Source organism: Urocampus carinirostris, chromosome 5 (genome assembly GCF_059441175.1).
Source record: "Urocampus carinirostris isolate Australia breed hairy pipefish chromosome 5, RoL_Ucar_1.0, whole genome shotgun sequence".
Taxonomy (NCBI): domain Eukaryota; kingdom Metazoa; phylum Chordata; class Actinopteri; order Syngnathiformes; family Syngnathidae; genus Urocampus; species Urocampus carinirostris.
In genome coordinates this window covers 40,897,989-40,917,241 of record NC_142353.1, presented here as the reverse complement: position 1 = coordinate 40,917,241, position 19,253 = coordinate 40,897,989, and the positions used below count along the sequence as shown (strand labels likewise).

The window sequence follows — 19,253 nt, the reverse complement described above, 5'->3', positions numbered from 1 at the left end:
ACGGGTCGTGAGTTGACCCCCAAGTTTGACTCCTTAAAAGTCCTCAAAATTGATTATTTATGTCCGGTGGTCATCACCACCAGGGTTGGGTAGGGTTACTTTATCTGGATTACTTTCAATTACTTTTGGATTACTCCAATACCAAATATGCTAATAAAAGACAAAAGGAACTAAATATGAATAAAATGATGACTCACAACACGTGGTAAGCTTTCTCTCCTGGCTTTGATCTCTTTGATCTCCGGCAAAACTAACATAAAATGCGACAGGAACAAAATGAAAATAAATCCAAACAGCTTGCCAACATCATTTTTGCCGTATTTTTACTGTATTCCGTTACTCCCCAAGCCTGCACAATATTTAGTTTCTTTTGTCTTTTATTAGCATATTTGGTATTGGAGTAATCCAAAAGTAATTGAAAGTAATCCAGTTAAAGTAACCCTACCCAACCCTGCTTGTATTTTAGGTAAAATAACGTTGATGTGGGTTTTCTCGATGTTCTCTGGTTGATTAATGGTCAGTAAAAACAGCTAGAGTGGTTGCTTTGGGAATGGCGCTTGTCTTTGGGGAGATCAAGGGGACATATTATAAGCTGCGGGTTATTGTTTTGCTCATTTTTCTCTTGTGCTTCTCTCAACATGGTTTCTCGGGCTATATGAAATAATGTGGCTGACCACAACTGGCCCACGGGCCATGAGTTTGACAAATGTGGTCTAAAGTTGCTAAAGTTGCCAAGTTTGACTCTTTAAAAGTCTTTACAATTGTTTATTCATTTCACAGGGTCATCACCATCCTAAACAAGTGTGCAAAACTGTGAGAAAATATATCTTAAAACCCAATTTGGGTTGTTTTTTTTGTTTTTTCTGTCACTAAATGTTAAGGCAGTTCTTTTCATTTCACTATCGATACAATGTGGCTCTGCAAAATTCGTGTTTCACACCGGATAACTTCATTTTTTGTTACTAGAGAAATTGGAAAAATGGCTTTGAAAATCGTTAAAAGTACAGACGCGGCCCTACATACGAACGATCTTGTTCGTAGGTAGGGCAGCGTCTGAATAAAGAATGAAGAAGAAGAATGAAGAAGTTGAATTTGTTCGTAAGTTGCTTCAGTGCTGTATTCTGTATCTTAAAGGTTTACATAAGTATGTATAGGGCTTGTATAAGTAACTTGTATTGTTTTGTACTAAAAAATAAACATTTCATAAAATAATATGCTCTATAAAGATAAATAAAGTTAAGTTTAACTTACTTTTGGAAGATGAGCTTCAAGAGTCAGGCGACTTCCTCCTCCGTGGTAGAAAGTGGCCCAACAAAAGCGATCCAACCATTTTCTCAACCGCATCAAGCTTTCTTATTCCACTTTTTTTTTTCAAAAGAAACAGCCTCACCTCTTCTTTACACTTCACACAAACCATATTGAAAGGATGCACGATATATTAAACAATAAAAATCTTAAAGTTCTTAACGCGCTGGAGATACAGTATAGTATGTTTACACATGAACTAGGGGTGAATGCTGGGTGACCTCTCACAGCTCCACCACATGCTAGTAGTGGCGGAAAGAAGCACTACAGTACTGTCCTGTACTCGGAACAAGGCACACAATACAAAATCTAACTTATAAGTATTTTCCGTATCTACCATTTTTCGTAACTCGATTGTTCGTAAGTAGGGGAGCGTCTGTACTTGAATGGGCCCATAAAAAACGTACGAACCCTGGACAAAACAATATTTCTTTCTAGTAAAATATATATAATTGAAGTGATAATTGTCTAGTGATATTTGTTGCAGTCTCCTGTGACGTCCCATAGAGCAACAGGTCCATGTTTCTGTAAATTTCTGTTCAATTTAAGAATCGTGAAAAGTAACGAAATGAGTTGGGGGCCCAAACATGCATCCTAGGTACACAATTGAAAGGTTTATGAGGGAAAGTCATGTTTTATTGTATGAAATGTTTACTTTTCGAATATTGGGCTATTTGTAGTCTATCTTGTTAAACGGACAATGTCATGATCTGCCACTTCATTTCCACAGTGGCTTTTATTTGTTTTTGATAGTGAAATGTTTGCCCGACTTGAAAAAGCCCACTTTATGAGAAAACCACCCAGGGGGATTCGGCATTCACACTTTAAATTGAATCACTATCTCTGTTTTCCTACTTCAAGAGACATTTTTTCCATCTCTCAACACTGTTGACATTATAAAGCAAGACTTTAAGCCTTTTTATTAAGTTTGTTTGTACATAAAACAGAATAAGGAAAAAAAAGGGGGGAAAAAGTTTGTCTAATAGTGTCTTTGTCTGGTGCAATTCTTTGTCCTTGGGAGGCCCATCTCATGGAAATAAAGCATTGTGTCCATTCAGCAGACGTCCCCCTCTCCTCCCCGCATCTCAGTAGTGCTTTCACACAGTTATTATCTGTAATTGCCTTCACGCTCGTGATTTTATTGATAATGAGTTTCCTGGGTATTAGGTGTAATTTCATGCTGCAGAACTCCGTGTGTGATGACCTCTGTGGGAGTTAATAAAGGAATTAAAGGCGATCGGGCCTAGAGAGGGCTTAATTGTGGAAACCCGAGGCTTTCTAAAGCCGGCTGTATCATTGGGTCTAGTGTTTCTGTTGCACGACAAGGGCCCTATAGATCCATCAATGCAAATACACCAGCCGTGTTGCACTATGCGCTTAAGCTTACCATGAAATGCAATTTGGCTGCAAGCTATTGTGTCATCGCGCCACATGAACGTGTTTTTGTATTTGCCATGGCCACTGAAGCCATTAGCGCAAAACAGCTGGCCACTTCATGACGCGGCCATTCATCCGGTGAAAGACGTAGGAATTTGAGAAAACAATTTCATGCCGTTGTTTTCCCTGAGTTGTTTTGCGTGTTTACCTAGGTCTGAGACCGGGCACTGAGTACGGAATGGGAGTGACAGCAGTGAAAGGCGAACGGGAGAGTCTGCCCACGACCACCAATGCTGTAACCGGTATGATGCTTTCACTTGTCTCTTGCTACGATAACACAATTAGTCCCTTAAAATGTCAGCTATTGTCTGTGTGTAATTCAAGTTACACGCTAGTATCATTCCCAATTTTGAGTAAGAACAACTCATTCAGTGCCATAATGTACGGCAAAACGTAAAAATCCATTGGGTTTTTTAAAATTATTTCTAAAAAACATCCTAAAGGCTTTGGCGCTGCTGAACAGTAAGTATCAAGCATCTGGGAATGGCTTCGGTATGATAAATCACCACTAAATCATTGTTATCTACTTCCTAGTGTTGCTTCCTCTATCCAGCAATTGAGAGTGTGTGAGTGGCATTAGCAAGACTAAAATTGTGTCACGTCGCGGAAACTTCCAGTACTGAAAAATTCTTGCAAAATGCATGCATTGTTCATACTTAAGTTCAGTGTTCTTGTAATAAAATGTTATTTTACAAGCAAAGTGCCCCTGTGTTTATGAAAAGCAATGTTTAGATCATGGGCGCTAATGAGTACCCATGGTTTAGATATCGGAGGTATCCTATTTGCAATGAAATAAATCAACAGAGAGTAATTTGTAGTTAATTTGCATTCTTTCACTAAAGCTGTTTTTATCAGAACTTTTCTTGGAGTATTTTCAAGAAATTTAATAATGTTCAACTGTTGTTTACACTACAATAGTAAAAGCCAGTGTAGGGATTTTTCTAGCTTTAATTTTGAAAATCGTTAGGGTTGAAACAAATTATTTGTTGACTGCAGTCAGTCTGATAAAAAAAAAATACGTTATTCTTTGAGCTGTTTGAGTTCTGATATGAATTACTAATCCCAAGAAAATGGAATCAATGAACCAGGCCGATGGAAATAACACACACAATTTGTTAACAGAGAGGATTAATGATAGGGTAAAAAAAAAAGAAAAGGGAAAAGAAGGTGCCGGAGATTTTAACTGCTGAAAGTAGCACAAAACTAAAATTTCCCGCTATAATGCTAGTCAATTTGGGGGGATTCCCATTTGCAGAAAAAAAAGCTAATTCCAAAAGAACCAGCAAACATGGTGTTAAATCTGAAACCGCCCTCTTACTTGTTGATGCGGAGATATTTGCTCTCGTGCTCCACATGACCTCAGCGTATGGCCCAAGTGCTGGACCCAAGTCCGCAGTGCAAGCCTGCAAGGCCGCTTAGTGCGGCCGTCATGCAAGGCGGTAGAAAAGAGAGCAAGCAATCGATCAGCTCCCCTTTTTATATGGACCAGAGACGCTTGACCAGATCATGCCTCAATGTGCGTGGTCTTAGATATCTGATACTCATAGTAGCGGGTAACGGTCTTTGAAGTTGCTAAACTTCTTAGAAAGCCTAAAAAGTGAGAAATGTGCGTAATGTTTTGTACTTGAAAATGCCCCTTCAGTCGACATAATTGTTTCAGAACATTATTATATCAATACATATCGTTGGATGTTTTAATTACTATTACTTACTTTTTATGGTACATAGTGAATTGGTACGTTCGGAAACTGTCTAAAAAGGACGCAGTCATTCCATCCATTCCAAAGTTCTGAGTTACTTGGAAGTCAATGTTTTGCTGTTTTTTTTTTGCTCTACACTAGGAACGTACTTTTTTGTATAAGATAGGGAATGGCCTATGCTTGTACCGTTTTAGCATTTATTAAACTTAAATCTGACTCAGAAAACACTACACGTGTCTGAACCCATACAGTTGGAGCATATTCAAAAGCCAGAGAAATTTAATCAGCCGAATGACGAGTATTGTCCACATATCACTTTATTTAGCCGAATCAAAGAGTTGAACAAATCAGATCTTTTCCGCAGTGCCAATATTTCGATTATGTGCAGAAGAGATGACGGGGGCTTCCGGATTGCCCACTTTTATACCACATGGGATGAACTGTCCACGCCCCATGATCAAGCCTCTGACTGATTAATCCGCGCCGTGTTGATGCAATTTTCCCAATCGTCCTTTGAAGCATTGGGAGAAGGGTGATAGGTCATCGCCCTTGCCTCCAGGCGAGGTCATTTAGTCATTGTTATCTACAAAAATGGGAAGAAAAGGCAAAGTGCTGTTCACGACAAACCTTCTCTCATAGTTTGCCCTCAAACACTGAAGTCAGATTTTAGAACAAGTATGTTTGACTTTATGTACGATAACAGTGTATTAAATAGCATATAACTTCAGCCTGTATCGCCACACAGCTTAAGTTTATGTAGGCCTTCAAAAATTGTTAATATGTTAATGCTGTTTTTAGTGTAAAAAGAATTATAATGCACCCGCATTGATTTTTTTTTCTGACTTTCACTCGTTCACAAACTACCATCCTTCTTGTTGCAGCCCTGGATGCACCTAAGGATCTAACTGTTGCCGAAGTGACAGAAACAACTATGATGTTAGAGTGGAGGCGCCCGCTGGCAAAGCTGGACTCCTACCGACTTGTTTATGTTTCCGCCGATGGCCAAAGGGCAGAGGAAGTGGTACCTGGAGGTTCTGAAGCTCATACTTTGAGAGGCCTAACCCCAGGCATGCTTTATTCCATCAGCATCACTGCTGAGAGAGGCCGAAGGACCAGCGCACCAACTACCATCTCAGCGCCAACAGGTCAGTGAATATGAATTATGCAACATTAATTTTGGGGAGTGATATCAAACGTATCATTGTTTATTTTAGAATAACTGGTATCAATGATGCCACAGTTGAGAACAGACAAAAAAGAAATGCAATATACGCTATATGTGTGATTTCCTGTCTAATATTTTGTTTCCAGGTTGTTCAGGGAATATAATGTTTTGTCCCTCTTACAGCACATATTTTCCTTTTTTTTTTTAGCATTTGTCACAGATTTGAAAAAACAACTAATGCCATTGCTTTTGTTGGAATGTCTTGTAACAGAAGGATTAGCTTGACTGCTTTTTTGTTATTGTCAGGACCAGAACGGAGACAGGACCCACTTGATTGTTTCTCTCAGTTTTATTGGAAGAAAGGAAAGGGTTGCCCCTACGATCCGGTGATCGCTGGGCGCAGGAAGCAGGTTGCTCTGAATGCAGAAGAGGGACTTCCGGGGCGAGCGATGGCGGTGTCGGGACAGGAGAGCAAAAACGTGGTCGGAAGCGAGTCGTATGCCAGGAAAGGAGAGTAGACGTGGTCGCGGATAAAAAACGTCGAAAGCCCGGACGGCAGAGTAGGATCAAAAACGGATCGAAGCCGGGGGACAGACGCGAGGAAAAAACTGGTTGGAGTCAGGGTAAAAAAAAAAAGGCTTGCCTAGTGTAAACTGAGGTTCGCAGACGGACTGACAACAGGGGACGGATAGGAGTGGGTTTAAATAGGCACAGAGAGCCAATCAGAGTCCGAGGCAGTTGGTGCCAAAGGAGGGGGCACAGGTGAAGCATATCGGTAATCATGACAGTTATCTCATTCAATATTTGGTCATTCTACTTCCCTTTGAGGAATTTATAACAATGCACTGGAGATAGAGTGGAATGTTTACACATGAACTAGGAAGCGGAAGCTGATTTCACAGCGCCACATGCAGGTAGTGGCGGAAATAAGCACTACAGTACTGTCCTGGCCTCGGAAAAAGGTGCTAACAATACAAAATCGAATTTACAGCCATGCTCATGAGGAAAACAAGCCTACTTTTACATTTTGGCACTCAGGAACAATGTAGGGTTACTTTAACTCAGGGGTGTCAAACATGCGGCCCGCGGGCCAGATCAGGCCCGCTAAGGGATTGAATCCGGCCCACGAGACGACGCTCAGAGAAGCGCAAGAGAAAAACGAGCTGCAGGCCTAAATATGTCCACTTGATGTTGCCAAAGCCAGGTGCCTCTCACAAAGACGGTGTACTTGTATTTCTTTCTTTTTCTCCCTCTCTCTATCTCTATCTCTCTCTCTCTCTCTCTTTTCCTCCCTTTTTCTCACTCTTTGTCTCTCTTTCACTTTCTGTGTCTTTTTCTCTTTCTTTGTTTCTCTTTCTCTCTTTCTCTGTGTCTTTTTACCTTCTTTTGCTCTCTCTTCCATTTTTCATTTTCTCTCTTTTGCTCTCTCCTGCGTTCCCCTTCTCTCCTTCTCCCATTCTCTCTTTCTCTCCTTCTCTCTTCTCTCCTTCCCTCTATCTCTCTTTTTATTTCTCTTTGGATATTATTCTCTCTCTTTCTTTCCCCCTCTCTCACTATTTGTCTTTATATATTTTTTGTTTCTCACATTCTCTCTCCCTCTCTCTTCTCTCTTTCCCTTTCTCTCTTTCATTGTCCCACCCTCTCTCTTTTTCTCTACTTTGCTTTGTCTTATTTCTTTCTTTTTCTTTCTTTCCAATATACTAGTCCGGCCCACGAGAGAATGTTTGTTCTATCGTGTGGCCCCCGAGGTAAAATGAGTTTGACACCCCTGCTTTAACTTGATTACTTTCAATTACTTTTGGATTACTCCAATACCAAATATGCTAATAAAAGACAAAAGAAAATAAATATGAATAAAATGATGACTCACAACATGTGGTAAGCTTTCTCTCCTGGCTTTGATCTCTTTGATTTCTGGCAAAACTAACATAAAATGCGACAGAAACAAAATGAAAATAAATCCAAACAGCTTGCCAACATCATTTTTGCCGTTCCATGTTTTCCGTTACTCCCCAAGCCTGCACAAAATTTTGTGATTTTATTCATATTTAGTTTATTTTGTCTTTTATTAGCATATTTAGTATTAGAGTAATCCAAAAGTAATTGAAAGTAATCAAGTTAAAGTAACCCTACCCAACCCTGTCTATACGTTCAGGCACTGATTGGCTATAAAAGTTCTAAAAATGAAACAATATAATAATGTAATTCCTTAAACTGCTCAAACTGCCTCCAAGCCACTCATTTTATTTTTCACTTCTGCATCATGATCCAACATTTAGGGACAGAAACCAAAATATTAGGCGATGGGGGAGTGTTATAAATAACATTTCATTGTGTATTTTAGGACGGCACCATAATGGGCATGGTGATGTCAGTGGTGGTGTGAGGCGGCATTGAACAAGGTTCATTCATGTGGTAATTGTCGACGTGAGCCTTGCTCCCTCTGGTTTTGTGCGATTTGACCACGATGAACTCTGGGTGCGTCAGATAAAAGACCACATGCTGGGAGTCCTGTTAAAACGTGCTCTTCCAAAATAAGCAGCCCCTAATCCACGGCCTGCACCGATCGGCAGCCTTTATCGTCTCCAGACACCGAGATGGATTTGATCGGTTTTACAGCAGAGATTGCAGAGAGGAGGAAGGGTGGAGATGAGACCAGGTTGAGATGGTTGCTTTACTTAGAGTCATTGAGAGGATTACATGAATTTGATGTGAATTGAATGTGATACTTGCAATAAAACGGCAGAGGAGGATACAGTCCACCGTGCAATCGAAAGTGGATGATTGTGGTTTAACTAGTGCTTCTCAACTTGTCTGACTTCAGGAACTACAGTGGAACCTCGGTTCTCGACCAAAATCCGTTCCAGAACCCTGTTCGAAAAGCGATTTGTTCGAACACCGAAATCATTTTTCCCATTACAAATAATGTAAATCGTTTTAATCTGTTCCAACACCCTGAATGTTTACCTTTGTTTACCTTTAAGACGCAAATAACATAAACATAAATGTAACCCAGGCTAATCGTACGTTCGCGTTATCGTAATCTTCCGTACGAAAGATTACGCTAACATCTCTCATTAGCCGTACCGCTTATCCTCATTAGGGTCGTGGGGGGGCTGGAGCCCATCCCAGCCATCTCCGGGCAGTGGGCAGGGGAATACGCTAACATAAACGTGTAAAAATAAAAAAAGGATAAAGAAAAGAATTATGAATAGGATTTTTTAGCTTTGTGGCGGTCAGCAGAAGGCGCAGATGGACGGTGGAGAGGGATGGAGGAGGAAGGAAAATTATTGTTTGGAAGGAGAGTCCCCTTCCATAAAAACTTGGGGGAGCTCTTCTGTCTGAGGGGTGCTCACACATTTTTTGCTACGGATGACTCGGCTACAGGATGTTCTTTTCTCTTAAAATATCTATCCAATGACACTTGCTTCTGCCTTCTTTTTAGCACTTTTCGGAAGTGGTTCATGACAGTGTCGTTAAAGTCATTGATGACTCTGGTGGCTGCAGCTTCATCGGGGTGGTGGAGTTCGACGAAATTCTGTAACTCGGCCCATTTGCTACAAATTTGTTTAATTTCGGACGTCCCCTAGTGTAGTGGAGGTGCAATTGCACCTAAAAAAAATTAAAAGGTGTAAAAAATTGTAATGTGAAACATCCACCCCTAGACTGTACCACTGCACTACAGTTAGCCATAGCTGTCGTACCGGCGTTTGAACTCCGATTTTTGTCCGAACCACGAAGCAATTTCTCGAATTTTTTGTTCGGACTTCGGTTTGTTCGAACTGTGAGTCGTTCGAAAACCGAGGTTCCACTGTACCATCCCAACCTAGTTACAAACCACGACCCACATAAAGAAAACTACTCCAGTTCTCAGATCTATAAAATTAAAGGATTGTGCAATTTCAACCACAGATATTATAATATATTCACGTTTAGAAGAATTAATAATTAAAAATGACCAGCCAACCCAAAAACTTCTAATAATATTTCCTTCAATAGCAGCATTATTAATGCAATGCAAAGCGCTTCACTTCAGGACTGTCTTGAAGACGATAATGTAAGGGCCGATTTTGTCACGACCAGAACAGAATCAGGACCCAATTGCGTAATGTTAACCACAAGTGTTATTGAAAGAAAGAGGACGGGCTCCGGGAAGCAAGTCGTTCTCGCATTCGGATTGTGGTCCGAATACAGAAGTGGATCTTCCGTAGCGGGTGATGGCGGTGTAGGGACGGAAAAATGGCTTGGTAGCCGGGACAGGAGAGCAAACAAGGTCAGGATCAACAAACAGGTCGGAGCCAGAGACGAACGGGGAGAACAGGAACGGGCAGGTGGAAAAAAGGTGCAAAAACGTGAGTCCGGGTCAAAAAGGATTGCCTTGTATCAACAGAGGTTCGCAGACGGACTGACAACCGGAGAGTGACAGGAATGGGTTTGAAAAAGGACAGGGAGCCAATCAGATGGCCCCCAGCGGCTGGCCCCAAATGAGCGGGCACAGGTAATTTAAATCGGTAATCATAACCGGACAGGACGAGACAGACAGGATAGAGACTGGAGTCAGATATCAGACAGGACGAGACAGACGGGATCGATACCAGATACTGGAGAATGGAGTCAGATAATAAACAGGACGACATAGACGGGATCGATACCCGATACTGGAGACTGGAGTCAGATATCAAACAGGACGAGATAGACGGAATCGATACCAGGCACTGGGGACTGGAGTCAGATATCAAACAGGACGACTTAGACGGGATTGATACCTGATACTGGAGACTGGAGTCAGATATCAAACAGGACAAGATAGACGGGATCGTATCCCGATACTGGAGACCGTAGCAAGATATCAGACATGATGAGACAGTCGGGATCAATACTAGACATTGGAGACTGGAGTCAGATATCAGACAGGACGAGACAGACGGGATCAATACCAGATACTGGAGAATGGAGTCAGATACCAAACAGCACGAGATAGACGGGATCGATACCCGATACTGGAGACTGGAGTCAGATATCAAACAGGACGAGACAGACGGGATCTATACCAGACACTGGGGACTGGAGTCAGATGTCAAACAGGACGAAATAGACGGGATCGATACCGAACAGGATACACAAGCAGGATACTGGACAGAGACAAAACACATGTCTTGTGGGTGCAGAGGTTTGTTGACGGACTGACAAGGCGTGAGTGAGAGCACTGAGCTTAAATAGGAGGGAAGCCAATGAGGCAACGAACCGCAGCTGGCGCCAAATGGGCGGAGCCAAGTGAGGGCAATGGGCAACCGTGACACACAGTGATGTTTGTCTTTTCTTAGCGTTATTTTGCCAAGGCACTTTTTGGGAAACACTTATTGAGCAGATGAAATATGATTTTGCTGAAACACAGTAGTAAGGCCGCATGCATAGAAAATGTTTTTCAAATGTTGACCCGCCTTTCATAAAACTCAACTGAGGTCTGATAACACTTTGGCTGACACTGAATTTCGCACAGCGTACTCCATTTTCTAAACTTTGTCTTTATCACGTAATTAGGACCCCCACCACCCAAAAAACTTCCCAAAAGTTCAAACAATTGATTTGACCGCCTTAGCAAAGATGCTTGGTTTGATTTCAAGCCAGGCTTTCTTTCACGACGTCTGCTATCAGAGAATAATAGGACGTTTATCTGCACCCTCCATCTTCATCTCCGTTTAATCTATCTTCTGAATGCCGGTCGCATAATGGACTCCGTTTGCAGGCTTTTGTGCATTGTTCCGCATGGCTTCTGCATGAGTTTGAAGTGGACAGCGTACTTTCTGCCGTTCTGGCAGGACTACGCCGCACCTTCAAATGTTAATGGCTTATTCCCGGTCATTAACATACACAAGCTGCCTTGCTCGTCTTTGCCGATGCTTTTAACCTTTACGCCTTCTCTGACACACGGTAATATAGTATATGGAGGACCAGTCTTGCCATATGTAGAAGTACGTGTATAAATACCTGCCATATAACAGTGTCTGAAATACGGGGCATGCATCTCTTACGTTGGGCGTACAACTTACAAAACGTCTCCACCCGGGTGGCCGACAACTTTTTCAAGAAGAAAACAAACGTTTGCTTTATTCCGTTTTCGAAATCATCGTTTGATTTGGAAATGTCGGTTTGTTTGGCAATTTGCATACTCTGCAGCCAATCAGAAGCCTGCATCGAATAACTTCCTGCTTCCGGACTCTCCCGAGCGTATAAGGTTGTGCATTTACATGTCATATTCCAATGTAGACACACAGAGAACACAAGAAAAATGGATACGTGGTTAGGAATCAAGCCAAAACATCAGGCCCAGAAGATAGATTCAAAAAAAGCTAACAAAATGTATGACGCTACAAAACATACACTTACATTAAAAGCATCGTGATAAGAGGAGTTCACGTGGCTTGTAGCAGACGACGCAACGCAAACATGCGTGAATGAAGATGAGTTAATACAGGTACATCCTGATGGCAGATGGAAAACAGCGATGTCATATACATGCAATGAATGTTATAGGCAGATTTATAATAAACTTAATTTAAAAGTGCAACAATGTTTTTTTTCTTGTGATTAGTTGTCTTATTGTGTTTCAAGTTTTGAAAAATGGGGCAGGCAACTTTATAGCGGGGTAGGCAACTTCTCAGAGTTGTCTGCTCTGGTGTCCGGTAACTTTTTGTCATGAGTTTCAGATGCATATAAATAATCAAATATATATATATATATATGTGTATATATATATATATATATATATATATATATATATATATATATATATATATATGTATATTTGGGTCAAATATGGTAATATTTTGGGTTGCCAAACCCCGAACTGAATGAAGACATTTGAGAATATTGGATTTGGTAAATAATGGTTGTGTCAAGACCATAACGGAGACATGGCCCACCGGGTTACGTTTCTCTCAGTTGAATTGGAAGAAAGAAAAGTGTTGCCCCACGATCCAGTGATCGCTGGGCGCGGGAACCAGGTCGCTCTGAAAGCGGAAGTGAGACTTCCGTGGTGAGCGATGGCGGTGTCGGGAACAGAAAACGTATCGGTAGCCGGGACAGGAGAGCAAAAGTGTGGTCGGGGTCGGAAGCGAGTCCTAAGCCAGGAAAGGAGAGTAGACGTGGTCGAGGACAAAAAAAAGGTCAAAAGCTGGGACAGGAGAGTAGACGTGATCAGGATCAAAAACGGGTCGAAGCCGGGGGACAGACAGGAGCAAAAAACAGGTGGGAGTCAGGGTAGAAAAAGGCTTGCCTAGTGTAAACTGAGGTTCACAGACGGACTGAACAGGGGACAGATAGGAGTAGGTTTAAATAGGAACAGGGAGCCAATCAGAGTCCAAGGCACTTGGCGCCAAAGTAATTATGACAGTTTGGTGTTTTTAATGCACCCAACTGTTCTCTTTGGACTATTGAGTTGGATTTTTGTAACAGATACAATGTACATTTTTTTGTAGCATAGAATTTCTACTCAGGATACAAAAGTAGGAGCCCAATCAGAGCATCTGGTCGAACCACTTCCTTTTTTTCCTTTGTCACCATTCTGTAACTCCCTGTTGATATGTTTTTTATCACCCAGCGGAGAAGAAGCCCTCGGTGGCTAATGTCACTATCAGCGACGTGTCATGGGACAGCTTCCTCCTGTCCTGGTCTGCAGAGGAAGGGGCTTTTGAAGGCTTTCTGGTCGAGGTTACCGATGCAGAGACGGGCGCCGAGTGGCAAAATCAAACAGTGCCCGCCCATGCTCGTGACCTTGTCATCTCTGGCCTGGCCCCTGCCACCTGGTACAGGGCCAGTCTGTCCGGGGTGCACAGGGGTCTCTTCCTAAAGCCTGTCTTTGCAGACACCATCACAGGTATAAGCATGGTCATTGATGGGGCATTGCTCTTTCCTTTGCTTCATTCATCTCTTGCTTCTTTACACTGTGAGCGATTATTTATTTGGGCTTTCCAAATGAGGGGTAGTTGAGACTGTCCAATTTTTCTTTATGGAATTCTGCCAAGAGTAAAAAAAACATTTCATACGTTCATCTTTTAGAAACTGAAAACAGCAATTACGAAATTACTTCACTCAAGGAATGTTTATTTTATAAAAGATGGAATAATTGCTATCTGCCATGCCACTGAAAAATGTATTTGGTTTAAACTCGGCATTGAGGGAAGGTTTTGTTCTTTCTTCTTTGTGAGCATAAATAATTACAATGCTGTGAAAACATTTTGAGATGAAAGCAAACACAGAACAAGTACATTTTGCCAGATATGCCACTCACACACTAAAACATAAATTGAATACAAATCATAGATATTTACAAACATATCCTGCAAAGAGGTAATGGAAATTCACCCATTTGAGAGAAAATATTGCTCATTTCGAATGTAACTCATCTTATTTTGGCAGAATTGGAAAAATGGGTCAGTAGCCGGGACAGGAGAGCAAAAACGTTGTCGGGGTCGTAAGCGAGTCGTAAGCCAGGAAAGGACAGTAGATGTGTTCGGGGACATAAAGAGGTCGAAAGCCGGGACGGGAGAGTAGAAATGGTCAGGATCAAAAAACGTGTCGAAAGCCGGGACGGGGGAGTAGAAATGGTCAGGATCAAAAAACGTGTCGAAGCAGGGGGACAGACAGGAGCAAAATACAGGTGGGAGTCAGGGTCGAAAAAGGCTTGCCTAGTGTAAACTGAGGTTCGCAGACGGACTGACGAAAGGGGACAGATAAGAGTGGGTTTAAATAGGGACAGGGAGCCAATCAGAGTCCAAGGCAGTTGACGCCAAAAGAGCGGGCACAGGTGATTCACATCGGTAATCATGACATATATATATTAAATATATATAGCAAATTTTAGCAACTGTCGCTAAACAAATCTAGGAACTGAGAAATTGCTGATCTTACTATGGTTGTCCCATGCATGTCTTGCAAAAACCATTAGACCAGTTAATAATTAGTAGAGGCATTACGGTAAAACGGGAAACATGAGTAAATGAATGAATGAATGAATGAATGAATGAACGAAAACTTTTATTCCGAACATTAAAATAAAAACGGGACAAAAACAATGAGTCAACAACAAAATAATGTGACATAACATGTTCGAAAAGGGTAGTCAGAAGCAGATGCTAATTTTTCCTACCCCTTTATCTTCCCTGTTAAATACATTTTAAAAATCCTCCTTTCCTCTTATGTCTAATATTAAAAAAACTCATGAATATACATAGGTCAGATATCAATAATTATAATAATTACAGAAATCACATATTCCATACACTAAACTTCGCAATACCCATCCCTCAACGTCATAATGCGCCTAGATACCAAATGTCACTGCGGCACCAATAATAATAACAACAATAAAAATAAACATAATATTTATAATAACAGTTCTGATATAATAATAGCAACAATAACAACAAGTTAACCATAGTTTTAACGCAGTATTTCCAATCTCCCTCAGATCCCATTTTTTTCATCCCTGTATTTCGCCAGTAATGTTTTTTTGTATTTAAATTTGAACACATGGATAGTTGGACATTGTTTGATCTCATCTTGTAAATTATTCCAAAGTTTGACTCCACACACAGACACACACATACTTTTCCTGGTTGTTCTCACCTTTGGGATTTTGAATTTACTACAGCCCCTCAAGTTATAATTTAATAAATAGAACTAATGGAGGAGTAAATGTATGAAAAACTTTGATATTATCATTATTATTGTTTTAAACATTATCATTATCATTACTAATGCTCCACTGTTTGGACTGAAGTCAATTTCTAATTTTTACTGATGAAAGGAGCTGAATTTCTTGTTCCCGCGAGCTAGTCGAATGTGTTCACTCCCACTACGGTGCAGATGCATGTTTCAAATGCAAGCACCTGGGAAAATACTACAGGAAATAATTTGCAAAACCCACAGATGTACTCAGTCAGGCCTTGCCTATCAAATTTCTAAAAGAGGCGGTGGTAGAGTTCACCCATAATACCAATTACTGTCATTATGTATTACAATACATTAGATTTAACTTTGTCAATAGCTGTACAAGATAAAGTGAAATCACTTGAGAATATTTTCATCACTTGGGAAATTTGCATCGAGTAAAAATGTAATTCATCCCGAGTTTGTTTACAGTTATGAGAATTGTAATCATTCAACATTTTCAAGACCTAAATCAGTCTAGAAAGGAATGAAATCAAAACCCCGAAGCCTTTGTCAGTTTGTATGAGCCGGCTCGTCTGTATGCATCTCCAGTCCCTCCAAGACTTCACTCTCAGGCTGCTTTTTATTGCTCCCCCCTGGACTTGTATGCGTATGTGCCAGGGGCTTCTGAGGGCATGCAGAATATGGCATGCACCCGAGGCGGTCAATTGTCGGCATGCAAATAGTCGATCAAACCATTATTTCATTTTATCTGACATTTCATGATTTGAATGCAGGAACTGACGGCAAGAAAGACATTACAGGAGGGATTAAATCCTCTCACTCAAAGCAAAACATAAAAAATAACTGATAGAACGCCCAATTAGCTTGAATCACTTGGGAATCATAACTGTCTGAATCAACTTTTTGGATCTTTCGGCTATTTTGGAATACTAATTCCTCACTAAAAACACAGACTAAATTGTGTATTGTTCACAAATGTGAGAATTACAGAAGTGACCCCTCGTATTTCCTGGTACTGTAAGGTTTTAACATTTCCTAAACTACAATCTGACTTCAAAGACACTTCACGTGTCGTGTGTAATCCCTTACTGTTGGAGCATGTTCTAAATTCAGGGAAATTATTGAGCCGAGCGCCGAATATAGTCCACATATCAATTTATTTAGCCGAATCAAAGAGTTGAACAAATCAGGTAATTCTGCCTGTGTCAATTACTATCGTGTGCAGAAGACAACGAGGTTCCGGTGTCTCCTCTTTCTTATCACCCATGCAGATGAAATGTTCATGCCCCATGACCAAGCCTCTGGCTGATTGGTCTGCGCCGTCATCGATGCAAATTTCTCAAGCATGAATGAAGAATGGGAGGAGGAGTAATAGGACGTGCTAGGCACATACTCCCAACACCCCAGGCGAGGTGATAAGTCATTGTTTTTTGCACAGACTGAAACCAAAGACACGGTCCAAAGCAAAGGTGGTTTACCACACCCTTCTCTCAGAGTTTGCCCTCAAACACTGAAGTCAGATTTTAGAACAAGTATATTTGACTTTACATAAGTCATGCTTGAAGTGTAGTGATACAACTACCGTTTATCACGTTAAGTTTGTTTGAAATATTTACCTTAAATAAGTACTTAGTCTTCAAACATTTCAAACATAACTTAAAAAGAAACAAATATTCATAACTAATGCTAACTGGGACTAGCTGATTCTGGTGGTCAATGGTCTAGAGCAGGGGTTGCTAACCCGGTCCTGGAGAGCTGCATGTCCTGCATGTGTTTGGAGTTTCTCTGCTCCAATACAGATGATTCCAATCACCTGGATCGTTATCAAGCGCTCACAAAGCTTACTAACAAGCTGTGTTGGAGCAGAGAAACCTCCAAAACATGCAGGACATGCGGCTCTCCAGGACCGGGTAAGCCACCCCTGGCCAAGAGCACTCGGGCCTCTAGTGGTAGCATCTGGAAATTCTTGAATTTTCTCACATGTGTCAGGCAAAATTTTTGAATCTTGTATCTTGAATTCCTCAAACTAGAGTAGCTCCTATGTAGGGTAACCACGTGTTTGGAATACAAACGCACCACAAATCCACAAGTCTAGCACGGAGTACAACTGAAGGCGCAGTTTTTGTCACGCGGTTCTTACATCCTTGTGATGATCATCTCCAAAATAACATATGTGTTAATAGAAAGCATCCCTTTAGTATTCATATCTACATTTTATTGAGAAAGCCAAGGTTAGAATTGTATATTCTTTTTCTGGTAGATCCTTGTTACTGCAGGCGCTGTGTAACCTCATCCAATGAACAAGCTTGCTTTTGTGTGCCCCGATTTGCTTGGCCCCCAAGATGTGGGGGTGCGCGTGGAGGAAGCGGTGCTGTTGAGAGTAGCGAGCTCTTGCATGTAAGCTGATGGATGTGACCCGTCTTCTGTTGCCTTGACCAGTTGAAGCTGCCGCTGGTGGCTAATGAAGAGTGACAGCTCCCTGGGATTTGTCTTTCCCGTTTCTCTTCTCTACTGCTTCTTCCCACAACAATTGCCTCATGTATTTTTTTTCCTCGTGAGGAAAACAGAGATTTAGTTGGACCCCTAAGATTTTCTCATTTGGTGGTGTTTCAAAGGGACATTGTGTATTGAATAGCGCCTTCTTGTGGAAAAAATATACAGACGCTCACCTACTTATGAACGAGATACGTTCCGGACAATCGTTCATTGGTTGAATTTGTTCGAACTTTGCAATATTTTGTGTCAGAACCAGAACAGAAACAGAACCCAATTGCGTAACGTTTACCACAAGTTTTATTGAAAGAAAGAGGAAGGGCTGTGCCCATGATCCGGTGTTCGCTGGACGCAGGAAGTCGCTCTCGCGATCGGATTGTGATCCGAACACGGAAGTGGATCTTCCGTAGCAAGCGATGGCGGTGTCAGGGACGGAAAAACTGGTCGGTAGCCGGGTTTAGGAGAGCAAAGCTTACTCGGGGTCGGAAACGAGTCGTAAGCCAGGACGGGAGAGTAGACGTAGTAGGGATCAAAACAGGTCATAGCCGGAGACAAACGGGAGAAAAAACAGGACAGGCAGGAGTCAGGGTCGAAAAAGGCTTGCCTTGTATAAACAGAGGTGCACAGACAGACTGACAAAAGGAGAGTGACAGGACTGGGTTAATATAGGGACAGGGAGCCAATCAGAGCCCGCAGCGGTAGGCGCCAAATGAGTAGGCATAGGTGATTCACATCGGTAATCATGACAATTTTGTATGTTTAAGCTTTATATAAGTATGTTTAATAATGTATATAAGTATGTTTCAGTCTTGTATAAGTAACTTGTATTGTTTTGTACTGAAAACATTTAATTAAATAATACATGCTCTATGAAGATGAATAAAGTGAAGTTTAACTTACTTTTGGAAGATGGGCTTCAAGAGTATGGCTACTTCCTCCTACGTTGTAAAAGGTGGCAGAAAAAAAGCGATTCAACCATTTTCTCAACCGCATCAAGCTTTCTTATTCCACTTCCATTTCAAAAGAAACGCCTCGCCTCTTCTTAACAGTTTACACCAAGCATATTGAATGGATGTACGAGACATTAAACAATAAAAACGTTAAAGTTCTTAGCGCACTAGAGATACATTATAATATGTTTACACACGAACTAGGAAGAGGAAGCCGGATTTCTTCTTCAGGTGGATAGTGAATGACCTCTCACAGCGCCACTTGCTGGTAGTGGCGGAAAGAAGCACTACAGTAATGTCCTGTACTCGTAAAAAGATGCACAATACTAAATCTAACTTACAGCAATGTCCGGATATTTTTCGACATCCCGAAAAAAATGTCCGTATGTACCGTTGTTCGTAACCCGAATGTTCGTAAGTAGGGGAGTCTCTTTCATTTATATATTCAAGAAAAACACATTGATTTGAATAGAAAAACTATAGCAAAACTTTCATATAAAAGAATTTTTTTAAACACTAGTAGGTCAA

General features: G+C 41.2%; 1 protein-coding gene across 3 annotated transcripts in view; it reads left to right on the top strand.

Moving 5' to 3' along the window:
• Positions 1-19,253, top strand: part of tncb (tenascin Cb) — an 83,786-nt gene that overhangs the window by 45,754 nt on the left and 18,779 nt on the right. For 2 of the 3 annotated variants that reach the window (XM_088336838.1, XM_088336842.1), the window contains exons 9-11: positions 2,895-2,984; positions 5,324-5,587; positions 13,208-13,483. In XM_088336838.1, coding sequence (XP_088192964.1) covers positions 2,895-2,984; positions 5,324-5,587; positions 13,208-13,483 — 630 coding nt within the window. The remainder of the gene's footprint in view (positions 1-2,894; positions 2,985-5,323; positions 5,588-13,207; positions 13,484-19,253) is intronic. The other variant, XM_088336839.1, reaches the window with a different exon arrangement.